We start from the raw sequence: 19,559 nt of genomic DNA, 5'->3' as shown, positions 1-19,559 counted from the left end.
AGGTTCCAGCTGTTCACCGTCAAGTATGCAATCAGGATTTTGATTTTCCTGTCAGTTTTGATCAACTTCTGGACATCTGAGCAGTAAAAACCAGGCCAAGGAAACACTGACTCCTAAAATCTGCTCTGAATCCATGGAAATTTGTTCCAAAATTCCAGACTTTGGTTTCAAAGACTTTTTATGAAATTTGGACAATAAAATACAGTAAAAGTAAAAAATTCTGTTTTGTTTAGTTTTTTTGTCTTTCAGATTAAAACAAAACAAAAAACATTCAGATGGTTTAATCCGTTTTGTTTTTCTGTTCATATCTAGACGTGGAAAATCAAATTAATTCTACACTATCCAAAGTTTTTCTTGCAGATTATTTTCCATTTTCTAAGACACTGATCTCTGATATCATTTTTTTTTTCTTGGAAAAAGCAATCAATCTATTTAGATAATTAATTATTTGTTTATGATCTAAATATAAATAAATCAGCAAAAAGTTTGCTTCATTTTTCACATTTTTATCTCTCGGATGAGAAATAAAGTTGGAAAAATTGACACGTTTTTATTGAGACTGAGAACTTACAGCTGGTCGAGTGGGCCTGGAGGAGTTCTTCTCTTCTTGTTTTTTTGGGATGTTTTCCGGACGCTGCAGAGGCGAGCCTTCAGATTTAGACGAAGCTTTATGAAGACAAAACGGCATTAGCGAGGAGGAGAAACGCAACACGGACAGAGGCTGTTTTTTTTTCATCTCGCAGCAGTTTGTTAGTAAAGTATGTGAAATGTGTACAGTACCAGGTGACTCACAACGTGGCCTGAAGCGGTCACCCGGACTGGCCTGGGAGCTGGCGTTGGAGCCCGAGGAGCTGCCGCTGCCGGGCCGAGGCTGCAGCTTCTCCACTCTGTCCCACAGGGGGCGCTGCTCCACATTACTGCGACACAAAAAAAATTCAACGGCACAACCTGAAGTAAACCGTCTAGGATAAATTTATGTGCCCCCTGTCGCCGCGCAGTGTTATTCAGCAGAGCGTCATGGTGCAGTTCTGCTTGACAAATCAAGTGAGTTATGGCGACATGACATGATGACTGATTATTACTCAGCCACCCTCCGGTTATCTAGAATGGCTTGTAAATGAAACCTCTCACAGTGCCTTGCAAAACTATTGCAAGGCAGTGAAACTTTTCACATTTTATCAGGTAACAGCAATAACTTGACAAATACAATAAACCTGATTGCATTTTCAGATTTCAAGTCATAAACAGACACTATTTCGACAGGAACATGTTAACCACTGTGCTACCAAGCACTTTAAAAAAAGTCTGATTCTTTTTCTGAGTTTAGCCATAAAAACAAAAGAAACGAAAAGAAACCCTGGCTTCAAAATCCAACATGGCTGCCAGGCTTTGAAAATGTGGTAATAACCAGCTTACTTGCATTTCTGTGGTTCAATCGTTTATAAAGGTTGAAACATCTGAGAAGTGCATCATTAAAGGTGTGTAATGCTAACTGTAGTTAGCCTCTTTGTTTTTAATCTTTGAACTAGGATGTGGGTGAAATGTCAAAGCCAACTTGAATGCTTTCCAGCTCAAGCCTCAGAAAAATGCCGCTGGATCCTGATTCTTTGTCGGCTTCTTTTGTTGGCTGTTAACGGTGGATCCCGACAGAAACAATTATATTATTATTATTATTATTATTATTATTTTTGTCTGATTGTATTAGCTCAACCTCACAGGTCACGGCGGAAAAATGACACCTTTAACGTGGAAAATAAATAACTTCTAAAATTTCTGTACATTTTAAATTAGCCTAAAAAATTTGAAATAACTGCTCATGGTTGGATAAATGAAAGTTGCTGACCTGCCAACGCTCCTCTGGTTGGGCTGAGACGGCAGCGGGGACTCTCTGCGAGACAACACAGGAGACCTGGATGTTGTCCTCACTGGTACCTGTCAGAGACAGACAAAGGCGTTTCCGATAAATATTTCATTTCGCTTCCGTCGTCACAAATTAGAAAGGATTTAAAAACTTTACACACAAACATACAATGCTGTGAAGAACTGCCTCGCAGAATACGGCCGTTTTGCTGAGCTTAAAGCAGCCCCACACACATCTTTCTTATTGCTTATATCATGAACTTTGACCTTCGCTAAGTGAAGTGAGGTCTGCAGGTGTTTCCTTTAATAGATGAAATTACAATTTGAAAGTATGATTGTTGTTTTTTTGCATTTATTCAGATTTGATTTTACCAGAGGTGGGTAGAGAATCCAAAAATTTTACTTCAGTAGCAAACAAAATTTCTCAGTATGAGAAAGTAAAAGTAAAAAAATAGATGTCCATTACTTCAGTAGCAAACAAAATTTCTCAGTATGAGAAAGTAAAAGTAAAAAAAAAAAAATAGATGTCCAAGAAATTACTCGAGTAAAAAAGTAGTTGGTAAAAAAAAAAAAAAGGTTTTGGATATTTTAAGGACCAAAACTAGAAATTGCATTGTAATAAAACTACTGCTACCTTTTCAAAAAGTTACTCAAGCAAATGTAAGTAGTTACCACCCTACTCTGGATTTTACGTTGAAGGGAAGACACTTTTCCATCAGCATTGTGTATCTGCACCAGAAAAAGGCTTGAGAGTGAGAAAATAAAAATAAAACGAGAAGAAGAAAAGCAACCCGTTCACTATGACGTAATGAGCAACACATGAGCCCTGTAAGCCATCTGAGTCATAAAGTCCTTTGTAGTGACTGGCTTTTGTTACTTGAAGCTTCAATCCTAATGCATTTTATGAGTTACCTCTGCTGTGACTAAAACGAGATTAAACAAACAAAAGCAGACGGAAAGAGTGAAGGACGATGTGAGAGGAGGAGGCCGACGGTGAGGGGAGGAGGGGAGCGGGATAAGAGCGGCCCTCTCCAGCTCCTTACCTTGGGAGGAACCTCCTCGCCGCTGGTCTGGCGTTCGAGCCGGGTCTGGGCCTGGGGGTGGTGGAGGGGAGGTTGGGGTTGGGGGTCGGGGCGTACGGGCAATGGGTGGTGGTGATGGTGTGGGTCCTGGGAGCGCAGGTGAAGCTGTGCAAAGCTAGAGCTCACGCCGCCAGACTCGCTGAAGGACTGGGAGCGAGAGACCACGGGCGGAGGAGGAGAGGGGGCCGCACTGTTGCTGCTCTTTAGAGCAGCCAGGTGGGACCACTGGACCTTTTAGGGAGTGAGGAAGAGGAGGGGAAGCGAAACAAGCAGACAACACAAGTGAGACACGAGGGGAAGATGCGTGAGGTTTAGCACCTGTGTGTGCTTTGATAGATACACATGCAGACGGCAGACACGGAACAACACAAAACAATGCGTCCCTCGTTTAGGTAAGGCTTCGTTTGTTGCATTTCTTTGGCTCAAATTTGCTTTCGTTTCCGACCAGTCCCGTTAATAAACCTTCAAGTTCGGTTCAGTTGCATATGACGTCAACTTGTGTTGTCGAAATTACTCGGAAAAGATTTCCAAGCAGTAAAACTCAGATTTTTCCAATTAAATGTCAATTATAAGAGTATGGAGGAGAAGAGGAGGAGGAGGAGGAAGGAGTTACCTGAGGCTCCATGGGTCGGTGCATGGCGGAGGCCTCCGAAGCCGAGCCGCCGTTGGAGTAAGGTTCAGAGGAGCGGGGAGGCAGAGGGGGGTGCTTGGAAGGAGGGGCGGACTGAGGGGAGCCCTGAATGTTTTTACGGAAACGCTCGTCAGCCTGAGGACGACAAACATGGGATGAAGGCTTGGGGATATTTTAATGGATGAACCAAATCTGACAGAGGAAAAAAAAAAAACTAGCAGAAAGGAACTACAGCCGAAAGTGACAACAAAGTCAAATATTTACATAAAATGTAGTTCCCATCTCCTTGTCTTCATTTTTTTTTCAAACAAAGGCAACTGGTGAGAAAGATATTAACATGCTGGAAACTCAGAATTAGACACAATGTTTGAACTGCAAAAACACAAAATCACTAGGAGATTATTTTACTTGTAAGATGGGAAAAATGTCCTGTTCCCATATTGCAAGTAAAATAATCTTCCAGTGGAACTAGCACTTTCTAATCAACATTAAGGAAGTATTTACTTAAAACAGGCTTGCTGAAAATTTACTTGCATACTAGATTGATCTTATTCCAAGTGCACTAAGATATTTGCAAACCATAAAAACATTGTAAGATTTTATGCTTTTGCAGCGTGCAAACAGATGCACATCTGTAAATACAAAAGCCCAGCGTGAAGAAAGTGGACGGTTAAAGACAGACGAGGGGCTCCTGGCAGACGGGACAGGCTCTGCATGTTAGTTTGGGCCTCAGTCGTCTGCATGCATCTGGCCCTTTGGTTACACACCAACAGCCTTTCAGGCAAAGTTCAGAGGCAGAAACTTTCATCCAAACCTAAAAATTTCTTTACCACCTCAGTATCCAATAAAAAAATGAAAACATTAAGGAAACTATTTGTGTGTGTCAGATAGTGCCTCTATAATTATAGTGTGTGAAGGCAAGCAAGTGGAAGCTGAAAAGAGCAGGCAGCAGGGCAGAGAGAGCCAGGGAGGAGGTTCACCTCTCTGATTGGCTGAGGGGGATGAGTGGCAGCCTCCAAACTTTCTGCCTGGGGGGCTTTAGAGTCAGTGGGGGTTTCAGTAACAGGGGGGCTGCTCTCATCACTCCCGTCTTGCTCTGCTAGCTGGGACTTAGCGCTGTCTCCGGGGACAACCAGAGGGGCCTTAGCGGACTCGGAAGCAGTGGCGTCAAGGCCCTCGGCTTTAGGGGACGGGGTGTGGGCTCCGTCGGGGGGCAGGGTGGAGGTCTGGGAGGGTTTGCTACGGTCTAGTGGGGGGTTTGTCTTGTCGCCAGGCTGCGGTTTGGATTCATGCTGCAGCGACAGCAGGTAGGCCTGCTCTTGCTGCAAGCGCTTATGGAGGCGCTCTGCCTTGCGCTGCTCCTCCAGCTCGCGCCACTTGAACTCCTGTCGCAGAGCGCGGTGGTGGAAACACATGAGCTACTGCCGTTTTGTTTGATTCAGCCTTTATTATAGAACAGATACATGACACAAACTAAAAGAAGTACAAAAACACAAAATGTCCTTCCATGGAAACCTGAAATTAGGCTGTCAGTATGAGATGCAGTGCTTCTAAATACATCCGCACTCCTGGAACTTTCCCACATTTTGCCTCACGAATACAAACTTTTATGCATTTCACTGAAACCTTTATGGGAAAAACTAAAGTGATGCATGACTGTGAAACGGAGCGAAAAAGCTCACACTTAGCTTTCTTTCTTTAATCATAAAAACCTGAAAGGTGTGGAACACTGCAAAACAAATTTCGTAGTCTGGTTTCTAGTGCAAATATCTCAGTACATTTGACAAAACTAACAAGTAACTTTTCAGCACAATATAGGACCTTGTTTAGGTCAATAATGCCTTAATACAGATTGGAACTAATAGTTCCACAGACAGATTATCTCACTTATAACAAGATGTTTTCCTGTGCTTCAAGTGAAAATATGCCAGTGGAACTAGTACTTAAAAAGAAAAAAATACTATTGAGGAAATATTGACATAAAACAATCTCCTAAATCTTACTGAAAAGTTACTTGCACTTTAGTTTTGTTTCTCATCTCAGGTGTACGAAGATATTTGCTCTAGAAACGTAAAAAAATTGTAAGATTTTGTGATCTTGCAGTGCATGTTTTTTTTATTCAGCCCCTTTACTCTGATGCTTCTAAATAAAATCCTGGTCAACCAACTTCCTTCAGAAAAAAGCCAGAATGGGGCATGTTGGGGACTCAAGAAACATCTAAAACCCACTGCTCCACCATAAAGAAATAAATGACAAAGTGAGCGTTGACTGTGTGTGTGTGTGTGTGTGTCTGACAAACTGACCAGCAGCATGGCCTGTTCTCGGAGCAGCTGCTCCTGCAGTTTCTCCAGGTGCCGCTGCTCCTCCTCCAGCTGACGCCGGATGTACTCCTGTTGGCCAAACGAAGCACCAGAACAGAAATCAAGACCAGAACTTCACGACCCGACTTTTTTCGTCTGATATTTTAGATTAAGTTCCCCAGAAAATGAATAAGCTGACCTGTTCGCGGTCGTTCCTCCTCTTCTCCTCCTCGGCTCGCCGGCGCTCCTCCTCCTCTTTACGCCGGCGATCCATCTCCTCCATTCGCCTCTTCTCCTCCTGCTCCCGCCGGCGCTGCTCACGCTCCTGTTGCCTCCTCATCTCCCGCTCCCGTCTCTGTTGCTGCAGATTAAAAAGCGAAACGTCAACATTTCCGAGAAGCGACCCGACCCTCGCCGCTCTCCATGTAAAAAACAACAAAAACACCCAACCTCTTCTAGCCGCCGTCTCTGCTCCTTCTGTTGTTCGATGCGTTTCTGTCTTTCGGCCAGTAGTTGGCGCTTGTACTCCTCCTGCTCACGGAGCTGCTGCTCCTGGAGGAGCTGCTGGTGGCGGAGCGCCTCTGACCGCTCCTTGTTCTCCTGCTGCAGGCGGATGAAGTCACGCCGCAGAGTCGACTCTCCCGGCACGTTGACGATAGAGCTGCATGTGACGGGAGGAGAGGAGAAAACGGTTACGGTTTCTGAAGAAGAGGACGATGTGAGGAGGTGATGAAGTTAGTAGACGGTACCTCGGCTCTCCTTCCTGCTCAGGAGGGTCCTCTTCCTCATCCTCACTGCCGCTGTACTCGTACTCGGTTTCATCTGCACCATAGAACAACATTTTTGCTTTAACACGTCCAAATTGTTTTATTCTGAATTGAAGCACGACTTCAACAAACCAAGCCTCACCCTTCTCTCCTCTCTTCTTCTTGGTGCGGTCGATGTGGTCTTTGAGCTGGATCCTGACCTGCCGCTCGTTGGGCTGGTCCCGGATGAAGGGATGCTTCAGCAGCTGCTCGGTCGGAGGCCGCTGCGTGTAGTTCTTCACCAGACAGCTCTCGATGAAGCTGAAAAACTTCTTGGACCTGCCGAAAATGCAGAGGAGCATCACGGGAAAGTGAAAACAAGACAGGAGGAGCTGGATGAATATTATGTGCTCCAAAGGGCAAAACGGAAAAGGTTGATGAAGCATTATTTCTTAACTGATGAAATAGTCCCGATATCTAGATTAAAACCCGATTGATGAGCTCATCGGCTCGCCCTTCCACCACTCGAGCTCTTATTGTCATCATCCTGCTGGAAATATCTCTCTGAGTCAGCTTGAGGAGAAGTAAGCTCGACACTGATGAGGTTTTCCTTTCGTAGCCTCGCTCTGTGTCAGCGTCGGTAAAATGAGACGCAATTTTCAGATTAATTAATTAATATTTGTCATCAGGAAAAGGAAGATTTTGTAACATAAAATCATCAGGCAACAATTAATTCCAATTCTGCTTGTAAACCGTAAAACTTACAATGAGACTGAAAAAATTACTTTAGTTGTTTGAACGATTCCCCCTAAACTAGAGCTGGACGACGACAGGATGACACAAGGATGGTGAAATTGTGTTGTTTTGCACAAGTGAAAAATATATTCAAACAGTTCCTTTGGTGTTAAAGCGCAGCAACTCCCAACACATCTGTGAGCTCATCCTAAATAACCTTTCGTCATATGTGAGCCATGAACATCCTCATCACTCCTACAGCTTCCTTAAATTACTTGAAACTTAAATCACACCATGGAGCAATCAACTTGTGGTAAGTAACCAAAAAAATGTAAGATCTAGAGTCGAGAGGAGAAGAAATCTGGGTTGTTTCTGCTGCCAAGAGAGGCTGCCAGGACAGGTGCAGCACAGATGTTCAGCTTGGCACCAATGTGTTTGGATCTAAGCCTCTGTGGCTGCCTGAGATAAAAATCTGACTGCACACAAAAAGAGAAAGCAACGAAAGCTTCACCGTGAGTTGAAACAAGCTAACTTTAAGATGTCAGCATGAAAGTGGATTGGAAGGGATACAGAAATATTCACCAAGACAAACTAAAGACGTCAGGTTTACGCGAAACTCACCATTTTTTGGATTTGAGCCTCGGAGGAGGGTTTCTTGGGATGAGGAAGAGCGCTCGCATGGGGTGCATGTCGCAAAGCGCTGCGAGGCGAGTCGTAAACTCGTTAGGAATCAAAGAAATCAACAGGTTAAATAAATAAAGCTGCAGAACAAAAACTCACGCGGCGCGCCCTCCGCCATCTCGATCGCTGTGATGCCGCAGGACCACAGATCGCTCTGCGACACAGCAGAACATTCAACATGAAGCAAACCCGGACGGGTGCAGGGACATATCAACAAGGACACAATCTGAGCGCTCGACCCTTACCCGGTAATCATACGTGGCATCTGGGTTCTCATCGCAAGCGATGACCTCCGGGGCCATCCAATATGGAGTCCCGATGAATGTGTTTCTCCTCCCAACTGTCCGATCCAGCTGGGCGCTCACACCGAAATCCACTGGAGAGGAAGCGGCGTGAAGACCAGCGGGACACGACTATGTAGGGTTATTGAAGTGTGCAGATGTCGAACTCACCCAGCTTCACTTCGGCGTTCTCAGTCAGCAGGACGTTCTGGCCTTTGATGTCACGGTGGATCACATGGTGGGCGTGTAAGTGGGCCAAACCCTGAGGAAGGTAGACAGATTACATTGGTGATGGGGGAAAAATAAATAAACAGGCAACCTGAAAAGAAAAGAGCTGAAACGTTTAATCGAATTAATCGACTACTGAAATAATCTTCAAGTAGTCAGACTCAAAAAAAAAAAAAAAGGCAATTTGCTGAAAGAAAAACATATTCAGAGCAGTAATTAAGCCAAAACTGCACAAAACACGTATTTTTGAAATAGAAATAAGTTTGCTTAATATGATGCTGCAACCAAATGATACAGAAGAAGCTTACTCTAAGAATCTCTCTGGAAATATAGGCAATCCAGTCTTCCTTCAGCTGGTTTCCCTTTGTGTTCTTCACCAGGTCTGTGATCGAACCAGCACCACAAAACTCCATCACCAGCTGCAAAAACACACATCATCAGAGGACACCAGACAACAACATGAACTTTGTGATCCAGGAAGGCAGCGGGGCTCACCCAGAGCTGGTCATCATGTCCCGGGGGACTCTTCTTAATGAAAGCGCCGTAGTAGGTGGCTATGTTTCTGTGGTGGGAGTACTTCTTAAGCATATTGATCTCCAGTTTAATTTCCTCCTCTTCATCCTGTACGTACAAGATTAAGGCAAACAGAAACATCCTGGTTAGAAAAGAAAAAAAAAACACGTACTTGTTTTAATCACTAAAGAGGAGCCGGTCTTAAATGATCTAATAGGTGAAAATTCATCAGATTTTCCAGATGTTAAAATATACAATAATACGGCAGACAGTGCTCCAGTCGACAGGAATTTAAATATGAAACCTGGAAAAACTGAAAGTGGAAAGACTGAAGGGAAGACACCAGGAAGGAAAGGATTGGAAGGGAGGAAAGGAAGGAAAGAAGCAAGGAAGAAAGGAACAAAGGAAGGAAGAAAGGAAGGAAAGAAAGAAGAAAGGAGGGAAGAAAAGGAGGAAGAAAATAGGAATTAGGGTAGGGGATAAAAGAAGTAGGGACGCAGTAAGGATAAAGGGGATAAAGGAAAGACAGGAATAGCCTCATGTCAAGAAACAAAATAAAGAAAAAAGGAAGTAAAGAAAGGAAGGACAACTCTTAGGCAGTGGAATGAAGGATAACGTCTCAAAATACAAACATTTTCTTAGTACTTCCTCATTTTCCATATTTAACCAGACCTGGAAACACTCAAATCAAATTCCAGGCCAGAGTCCGAGGAATCCTTATCAAAATGTTGAGCTCTGTGAAAACAGCAAGGTTAAACTTCACTACCGGCTCCCTGGACGAGAGTTTTTTCATGGTTTTCTATGTCTAGGAAAACCACGCTGCTTTGAAAACAAGGCAGACGTTTTTGTCACCGGGCAAATGATTCCTTTGTTTGGGGATTAATGACGCATGAGTGACTCACGTAGCAAGTTAAACAGATTGACGGTTACATCTGTGAAATATGTACAACAGTTTTTCAGCTACTTTTATCCTGATCAGAGGCTCCACGGAGCTGAAAGCTGAGAATACTGATGTGAAAATCTACCTGAAACATGATGAGCGAAGGATTACGAGAACGGGGGGGGGAGTGATAAATCAGCAGGAAATGGAACAAAGAAGAAGAATGATGCATCATATAAAGAATGCAGCGTCGAAGTTTGTTGTTTTTAGCAGCGATGAAGCCAATTCCATATTAATGCTGCAGTTAATCTCCGCAGGAAATGACCTTTCGTACCAATAACCTCCACTACCAACTCTTCATAAAAACAGTGCAAACTCGTTGCTTTCACCCAACAGCAACTTGACACTGATTAATGGTGACACACTAATTGAACACATGCAGAGAGCAGCCTGTGAGTGCTTTGCTGTATGCGTACATGACCTCTCTTAAAAAGCACAAAGCGAAGAGTGGAGGGGTTGGGGGGGGCTGAACGGTGATGGTTTTTACATTTGAAAAGTGAATAAAACCAAAATAAAAGCAATGATCCGCGCAGACACGACTTCTTCCCGCAAGTCTTTGTCAGCTGTAGCAAAATGGCAGATGAGCATCTATGCAGGCGGCCATACTGCTGCTGCATGACTCGTTTGAGTTGACGTAAGCGTTTCTGCCGAGCGAGACCCTCGCCGCTCCCCCCCTCTCCCCTCCCCGCCCCTTCCCTCTGTGCTGCCGCGCAGCTGTTGAATTATCACACCCCCGGCTGCGAAAGCCCCGCTGCCACAAGTCACATGGCGAGGGGGAAGAAAGAAACTCGCACGGCGATGTGTCTGCAGGAGGAAAACGCAGGCGGAGAGGCTGTGGTCGAACGACGAGGAACAATAGAGCGACGCTCTCTGAAGATGGCATTTATCTGGTAACAGCTCAGACAACTGAAGCGAAATAAAAACATCACAAAAAAAAATCCAGTAACTTCACTGCCTTTTGAGCAGTCAAAGTGATTTGTTCTTTCTTGTCAGCATTAGAATTAAAACCATCTTTCTTGGACAAACTCACAGTTAATTAATTAGCATGTAATCACCTCCACGCCAAGCTGCACCGATGCAATAACTCATGTAAAAGGAGCACCAACCAAGAACTGGCATCATTTCAGCCTAGGGCTGGACAAGTCAATAACAATACATAATCACTATAGACACATGATCAATATCAACAGATAATATGTCTGATAGGGTTTTCCATGTATAGAATAGTCACTGAACTCCACAGCATTCTGGGAGATGTAGGCAAAAGAAAGAGCTTCAAAACAGCATCAATCGTCCACCTTTTGTTTCGGCTCACCAAAAAACACATATTGCATAATAAGTTCCTTTTTATTTATGTTATTCTCTATTCTAATTTTGGGTTTCAATTAGGTCCTAAAAATACTAAAATGAACTGAAAATGAACACAAAACAACCGAAACAAAAAAAAAAAAAAAAAAGGAGGATAAAGTCTGACGAAGACAAAATTACCCTCCGAAACATATAATTAGGATCAAATGGCTAAAACAGACAACAATGCCAGTTAGAAATTTTATAACAATAAAGTACAAACTACTTCATATTGTGTCTCATTACTTTTCAAGAGAGTGTTTTTTCACTATTTTTCAGTCATCTGATTTTACCTCTTGGGCGAAATGGCTGGATTTAAGAATGTGGAGCAGCGATGAGAAATTGGGTCAGCTTGACCCCAGACTTGAAGATGGACCAACTAAAAATACATCAACAGTTTTAAATCTTTAAAACTCCACATTTCTAAACATATATCACGTGTATATAGTGTAATATTTAGAAAGACAAAGTTGTAAATAAGGATTATAGTTTATAAAAACACCATGTGAGCTCCACAAGGTAGTTTTCATCATGCCAGAACATGATCAGTCAATAAATTATTCACGGAACAGAAAAGTAATCAATGCGTGTCATTTTTGCGATCACCATCTGGGAACACTCACCTGTTCACACTTGTTCTGAACCTACACAACTGGTATCAGCTGGTGTCAAGAGATGCCAGAACCATGCCTTCTGCTTTACGTGACAGGTGAGCTTCATTTTAAAAGAAGCATTGTTGGCCTTAGGTTACAACACACCATGAAAGGCACTCCTACAGTGTAGTCAGAAAGTCCAGGTGGAGGTTGGGTAACATTTTCCTTAACCGGATGCGATTATCAGTCGAGCAGATTTCTGATTCATCGCTCTGCCGACTCAAGCAAGGCGTGGCAGGTGGAAAGTCAGGGCCTTGTGAAGTCGGATCATAACTTTTGACAGAGTAGTGCTGATCACAGCAGGGATCACTGAGGCTGTGGGACTGAAATGAGGGGCATTCAATGGGTCCTGTTGAGCCTTACCTCTGTGACGTCCATGACTTTGATGGCAGCCAGCTGTCCAGTCTTGACATGTCGTCCCTGAGGAGAGTAAAAAAAACAAAAGTAAAAATGTGAGATTTCTGTCGAATAAGCTGAACACTTAAAGTTTTGTAAAAACAGCTTCATTGTTCATCTTTCACTCTGAGTCCCTGGATGAAGATGAGGTATTAGAGCCATTGTAGATATTGAAGTAAAAAAAAAATTAAAATAAACTGGCCAAGGATGAGTACATTTCTCCTCCCACCCAAAAAAACATCTACATTTTTGCAAAAATTTTCACAAGTAAAATCCCAGATATTCTCCGATGTTTAAAAGTTGCAAATTTATGAGAAAAAGAAAAAGTTAGTTTACTTTAAAAATGCATTATTCCAATACACAAAAATTGCAATTAAAAATTTTCCCCTAATTCTGCAAAGCTTTGCACATTAAAAAACTGTTTAGAAATAAATTGCTGCTAATCTGTTGATACCCCCACTTCAGCTAGGCATCAAGAGAACTTACAATAATAAAAAAATACGCATCTTCATTTGTCTTTATACCACCAAGTTGTATATTTATGACAAAACATGTTGGAAAGAATTTAAAGGAGATGAGCTTTGGTCAAACATTTTCAAAGAATTACAAAAAAAAATATGATAATACAGTTGGCAGAAACATTTTCTGCTGCTCCACCAAAAAATAAGACGCAGACTATAGGTGTCTATTTATTTAAGTGCTGCAATCAGTTGTTTTATATGGCGATCCCTATGGATATCAAATCTCCACAGCTAAAGCCCAACAGTGCCCTAGATATGAGTGTATGAGTCCAACATTCCCAGACTTCTCTGTTCTCCCAGCACCCTGCTGCCACTCCTTACATAAACAAAGGACAGAAATAGAGGCCTCTTTACATCAGCCCCCTCCTTCACCGAACCCTGGGAGGAGATAAAACACGGGACATTTCTGGTCACATCGGTATTCCCCTCATCTTAGAGACGACACTGGAGTGATACCGCATCACTGTCGGACACTCCATGCACTTACCGGAGTGAGTAACCAGCCCCGGCAGCGCCGTTGTTGTGAGAAACAAACAAAAGTAATGTGTATTTCAGATGAATAAAAATTAAAAATGCTCTTCAAATTCAAAACGTTCAGCAACTTCTAAAATCAAACGGATTGTTTTGAGAGTTGTGATTTAGTTTGAAAGAATCTGCTTTTATGTATAAAATATTTTCCAATAATAATTTAACCATTGAGCAATAATTCAATATGTATTAATGTTGTCTGTTTAGGTAGAAATACAAAAAATAAATAAATAAATAAAAAGGAGGTCTATTAACACAAAGATAAAAAGAAAAAAAATCACGTGGAAGAGCTGATCAAAAAGTCAAACACAAGCAATACTTTGAAATCATTGTAATCCCAATACTGTATTTTTGAAAACATCTTTGTAAAGAACTTTAGCTTTCCTACATCATTCAATGAATGAATGAATGAATATTGAATAAACCACCAGATTTATCTTTTTGCCATGAGTAATGAACCGTTGTCAAAGGTTTTATCAATTAAAGCAGATATTATATGTGCATTCAATACATATTCAACAAATGACCAAATCTAGTAAGAGTATTTAATGACTAATCAGCCAATCACGCAAGGGTTATGGTTGACATCTGGCATCTGCAGGATGAGAAAATCTTAATTTGATTTCAACACACGGTGACTGCTGAAGGCCAAATCTGATCCGATACATTTGATTGCAACCTCTGATGTTTAGTCTAGGACCATCGTACGCCATGTAAAAACATTAAAAATGGTTTTAATAATGATCATTTTATTTTTATTAAACTAATAAAATTTCAAATATTTTACTACGCAAAGCTGTGACAGTTTAGCAAAAAAAAAAGTCTAATAGCTAAAATCTGTGCCTTGGAATGGATGTCAGGATGTTCGTCTGCCTTTCTCCCTCCCAACAATCCCGCCTCCGTGAAACTGAAGTATTTATGGTCACATAATGTTTCCAAATGTTTTCTAGCGTCTGGGACGGCTATCCGATCCTCAAGGTTATTGCTCTGATGCCACAAAGCAACTGGGGGGGGGGTTTACACTTCATTAGTGCAACGAATGACGAAATAGTCCACTTTACAGTCGTGCTCAATGTTAGAAAAAAAAACAAAAAAACGTCCTTTTCATCCCACATTTATTTATTGTCCCTGTAATAGATTAAACCATCTTTGAAGTTAGAGCCATAGTGCACAAGAAATCAACAGTAAATCAGCTAGAATAAATTGTAGTTGCCTTGGTGGATAATCAGTTTAAATACAGCATCAGTAAGCTAATCATAAAACCTAAATAACCTGTAGAAGTAGTCTGATCAGATTACACAGATACGGTTTATAGATTCTGGTCGAGTCCCTAAACAAATTTTACTTGAATTATGTTGTTTCATTCTTTGTCCAGTTTGTTTTGTTTGTGCAACTAATTTTTTTAAACTCAGGCTATTTTTTTTGTGGAAGGTTTGGACTTTTTTTTTTTTTTTGAAGTTCATGCATAGTATTTTCTGCATCAAATGACTCTTGGCTCCAAACTATTTTAAGTGAAATTTCTCCCAGTATAATGAAGCTCAAAGTGAGAGTGGTAGACATCAAAATATCAACAGGTGCCATCAAAACAGAGAGCAAACTTGTCAATATGTTATGTTAACATGCCGACATATTAATATACGTTAACAGGTTGTTAACGTCTTGTTAACATGTCAATAATAGCTTAGCATTGTTTTACTGAAAGAAAGAATACAGCTATGTCCATTAACACAAAAAGAAAAATAAGAAAAATAAAAGTTTCCTTTAATAAAAAACTTGCAATCATAATGCTCTGCTCTGATTGGTGTGAGTGACATAATCTTGAAGCTGTGAGTCATGCAGCAGAAACCTGCTTTAATAGTGTTGGTCAACAAAGCCGACTAATTTCATGTCACTGCTGATTAACATCAGTGTCATCCCCTCTGCTGCAACCCAAATCCAAACGATTGAGTAACTAAAGTTAATTACATGTTTTAGTTTTAAGTAAGAGCCTCTGCATGAATATCGGTCTGGTTGTAGTCCGAACATGGCAAAATTAGCACTAAAAACTGTATTTCACACTGTACTTTACCACCGTCTGCCATCAAAGACGGGACATGGGAACTTCGACAGGCTTAAATGATAAGTCGATCAAAAATTAAAGCATGTTGTGTTGTGAAATCAAGGAGGAATCTCTGCGAGGAAAACTTATTTGGGAGTGGGAGTACACAAATGATAAGACACAGTGGCCAGCTTCTCAGTGTTGCAATGGTAATCTGTGGGAATATGCTGAAGAAACAAATCGTCCAGACCATGGGGAGGATCACCACTGTCACATGTTTTCACTAGTTGTGGTTAATGGCTCACTGGAGTCCTGAAGTCTAAGATCCTTATGGATTTTTTTGTCTTTTTTTTTTTTTTTTTTACTTTTAATCGGTTGTTATAATGATTAATTGATTTAAAAAAAGGAAAAGTCTCCAGATTTTTTACTGAGCCACTTTTTTTTTTAATAAAATATTAGAGCTATATTAAAAAAAGCAAATGAAAACATATTTTTATTTTTACATATGAACAATAAATATTTATGTCTAAAATGCAATAAGAAGCATTCCATTAGTAGATCCGAATTGGGTGAAGCTAGAGCTTAAGTTTTGTCTTAAATGCAAAAGGTATGTTTGGTTTTTTGTTTTTTTTTAGCTTTGGCTCAAGTATTGCTCTGAAAATGTTGGGGTTTTCTCAGAAAATGTACGTTTTCAAGTCTGTACACTCCAGCTAATGATTAATCAATTACTAAATTAGTTGACGATTATGTCAGTAATTGATTAATCACGATTAATCATTTCAGTCCTAGCTTGGCGTGCGATTTAACCTACTTCAGGTTATCAGACAAGACCTATTTACAATATATTTTTGATGATGCAACATTTTGATTACTCAGTCTTGGGTGTGTCAATTAAAATGTAACTCTTCTAAAAATTATGGCAAAATCAATCAAGCAACATTTTATGATTTCAGAAGTGTCGCAGTAATATAAGCTGCTTTTGCATTTGCCTTACGCATTCAGGGTATTTTTTATATTAATATTTGCACAAAAAAAGGTAAACAAGAAATCTGAAAGGGGGCTAATGCTATTTCACGATGCTGTATTAGCTTTTAGAATCACAGAGATTCGTCAGAGCCCTGCTATTAGGCACTGAAGGGCCTCTTGAAGCAGAAAGCAAGGCGTGGCTGTGGAGAGGGTTATCTGAGGCACTAAGTTATCACTCAGCCCTCCCTGGCCTCCATCTCTACTCCCTCAATCATAACTCCTCTTAACCATGGCCAGATGTGCTGCTGGCCTCTCTCCAGCTCAGCATTAGACCACTGAATGGCTTAGAGTCTTAAGAGCCAAAGATATTAGCCTAAAAAGACAGAAAAAAAATTGAATTTACCCTCTTCTATGAGAGCCCAGTCATTAAATTTGGGGAGAAATCTCACTCAGCACTAGGACGGCGATAAGAAGGCTGCTCTAAAATAAAGCTGCTGACATGAATGTCTTGGAGAATATGAACTTTCAAGTTATTTTAGAAGAAAACAGACGAAGTGTCTGGATTGTTTCACCATGAGAGAACTAATGGCAAATTTGTAAGGTAGACGCATAAAATATAATCCTTGAAAATCGGTGCTGGGAAACAGCCAGTTTGTTTTAACCATGCAGAATGTTTCATGCTTATCAGTTTTCTCGGTCCCGCTTCAAGACTTCAAATTTTTAGCTAAATGATCTTCGAGCAGGTGGAAAACATTGTTTGTTCAAACATTTGCTGTTGTTTGAGGACTGAACTGTCGGATGAGAGAGGGAGTGAGGAGGAAGTTCAAGCCATCGATCCTAATGGGGAAGGATCATATTCCCTACTCTCATGTCTCTCTAGCAATACTACCAGAGATTTAATATGGAGCAGCAAAAGCAAATGAGGTTGATTAGCAGTGTTTGCAAACAATTAATGCCGTCGTCCAGGACATGTTACTGTGGAATATGCTCTCTGCTGCTCAGAAATTGAGTCGTTTGCGTGAAACCATCATAACAGTCTTCAGTCAGAGGCTTTTTCATATTCGTTGCAAGACTAACTGCTACTGGAGAATCCTCTTGCCCACAGCATCACCATTCACAACGCCTCTTCAAAGATACTTGGTTACAATTTACGACAATATTTAATTTTCCTTTATTTTTTAATTTAATTTGAATTCTCCAGAAGGTTACTGCTAAAAGGGGTTTGCATGAACATCTGAGGTGACATTTTGAACTTTAAGAGCAAGTAGGTGGGATTCAACTCGCAGCATCCATCTGCCTTTGGGAAGTTTGACGTATCTATTTTCAGACCATTCACCCACACTCGCACCTCTGCCTACGGCTTTTCCAACATGCATCAAATAAATCCGGAGGAGAGAAATGATCAGGTCACAGCAGGTAGAAACGCACGAGTCCGTGCTTGTTGCTGGATCTGACGGGGTTTTTTTTTTTTTCTTTCACTCTCTCGCCACTGCCTCATACATCACACTGACCCAGTTCTCACAGACTGCCTCCCTGAAGACACAGAGCCAGCGATAAGGAGGCACAGAGGGGAAGGATGACAGCGCCGTGAGACCAGGAGAACAGTTGGATGTAATGAGCAAACAGACATATGGAGGGCTGGGAAAGAACCAGAACAAGAGGCCGATTGATCCGATTGATCTGATTGATCGGTTGATTGCATTGCAGCAGCTTGCTGCCGAGAAGATTCATGGTGTCGTCCTTCAGCATCTTGAATATACAGCAAATTAGCAACAATCAGGGTGCCAGCAAAACAAAAAACAAAAAAACAATGAAAAACAGCTGAAAAAAAGTAGATGTCAAATATGTGATCTTGGTTATTTACAGGTTAAAGCCAGTGGCAATAAGCAATTATTACATAACAAATTAAAATAAGCTTGGTCATTTTCATTCTGATTAACATTTTTAAGGCTTAAGGCCTAAATCAGGCTTCATATAAGGGCTGGGCGATACAGCTTAAAAATAAACATTTTATTTTTGCATATCAGATCTGATTTTTTTCTCTCTTTTCTAAAAAAAGAAATGACAAATGAAAACAAAAATATCTTCAAAAAATGGCTTATTTCAATCATCCTTCCTGTGAGTTGTGTGACGGGGGGCCAGGCTACAAGAATTTGTCTAATTAGGAGAATACAGCAATAACATAAGCAGAATAAAGACACAATTTTACCAGAAGAATGTCTTAAAATGATGAGAAAAAAGGAGGGGGAAAAAAAAAGCTTCAATTAAGTTTTTTGTTGTTTTTTTTTTAAGCATTTGAGTTCTCAAAAATTACATCATTCCCCAAATATTGACACTTTTTTTCTGGTAATATTAAGAAATTTTTCTTCCATTATTTTGATTTTGTCATTAGACTTATTTCAAAGTCCAAACTAAATCTTCCAAAAAAATTTGACCAATCAGATTCAAAGCCTGACCCAGAAGACTGAGCAGAAACATTGACATTTTACAAAAGTTTCACTCCTCTCGCAACATCCAACTTTGCTGACAGAAGAGTTTCCTCTCTGGCCAGAAGAGGAGCATCTCCTCTCCCACCACCTCGCAAGTTCACTTTGGTAATGAGGCGTCTCAATGGGACAGTAGCATGTACACACAGACAAACACAGAGCGCTCTGTTCGGGCAGAGTGACCCGTCAGGTGACACGCTACGTCTTGTGACACCAATTAGGGAGAAGGGTCACTGTGGGGGCGACGAGGACAAAAGGGATGCACAGTGTGCAGAGTGCAAACGAGAGGAGTTTCTCACAATGTTTCACATGTTCACATGTCACAAGAAGAAAAAGAACGAGATCAGATACAATCCTGCAATAATGAGGAATGTGGACAGCAGAAAGAGTAAAGTAGTTCTAACACAAGACACCAGGCCTGGTTGCAGCGAACCAAGCCAGCCAACACCCCCGTATTCTGACCAAAAGCCTCCGCAGCCAATCAGCAGCCAGGATCTTTACAACTGAGCTCTATTCAGCAAAAATTAATTAGGCAAGCAGGCAAGACGAGCTGCTGGGTTCAGCAAAGGCCTCTGGACCACCGCTTTGCAACACAACGGTCACAATACCAAACCCATTAGTGAGTAA

The 19,559-nt window shown here is 41.3% G+C and overlaps 1 protein-coding gene across 11 annotated transcripts in view; it reads right to left on the bottom strand.

Moving 5' to 3' along the window:
- LOC103147133 (mitogen-activated protein kinase kinase kinase kinase 4-like) overlaps window positions 1-19,559 on the bottom strand; it is a 35,501-nt gene that overhangs the window by 9,020 nt on the left and 6,922 nt on the right. For 4 of the 11 annotated variants that reach the window (XM_016678125.1, XM_016678130.1, XM_016678126.1 and 1 more), the window contains exons 3-20: window positions 12,361-12,417; window positions 9,040-9,165; window positions 8,853-8,963; window positions 8,488-8,578; window positions 8,281-8,411; window positions 8,135-8,189; window positions 7,976-8,054; window positions 6,783-6,958; window positions 6,623-6,695; window positions 6,324-6,534; window positions 6,073-6,234; window positions 5,877-5,963; window positions 4,554-4,958; window positions 3,556-3,708; window positions 2,904-3,173; window positions 1,844-1,932; window positions 793-917; window positions 572-666 (exon numbers count right to left, since the gene is read on the bottom strand). In XM_016678125.1, the coding sequence (XP_016533611.1) occupies window positions 572-666; window positions 793-917; window positions 1,844-1,932; window positions 2,904-3,173; window positions 3,556-3,708; window positions 4,554-4,958; window positions 5,877-5,963; window positions 6,073-6,234; window positions 6,324-6,534; window positions 6,623-6,695; window positions 6,783-6,958; window positions 7,976-8,054; window positions 8,135-8,189; window positions 8,281-8,411; window positions 8,488-8,578; window positions 8,853-8,963; window positions 9,040-9,165; window positions 12,361-12,417 (2,496 nt within the window). Of the gene's footprint in view, window positions 1-571; window positions 667-780; window positions 918-1,843; window positions 1,933-2,903; window positions 3,174-3,555; window positions 3,709-4,553; window positions 4,959-5,876; window positions 5,964-6,072; window positions 6,235-6,323; window positions 6,535-6,622; window positions 6,696-6,782; window positions 6,959-7,975; window positions 8,055-8,134; window positions 8,190-8,280; window positions 8,412-8,487; window positions 8,579-8,852; window positions 8,964-9,039; window positions 9,166-12,360; window positions 12,418-19,559 lie in introns of all 11 variants that reach the window. The other 7 variants (XM_016678123.1, XM_016678128.1, XM_016678124.1 and 4 more) reach the window with 3 other exon arrangements.

Source organism: Poecilia formosa, unplaced genomic scaffold, assembly GCF_000485575.1.
Source record: "Poecilia formosa unplaced genomic scaffold, Poecilia_formosa-5.1.2 Scaffold174, whole genome shotgun sequence".
Taxonomy (NCBI): Eukaryota; Metazoa; Chordata; class Actinopteri; order Cyprinodontiformes; family Poeciliidae; genus Poecilia; species Poecilia formosa.
This window is presented reverse-complemented; position numbering and strand designations above follow the sequence as displayed.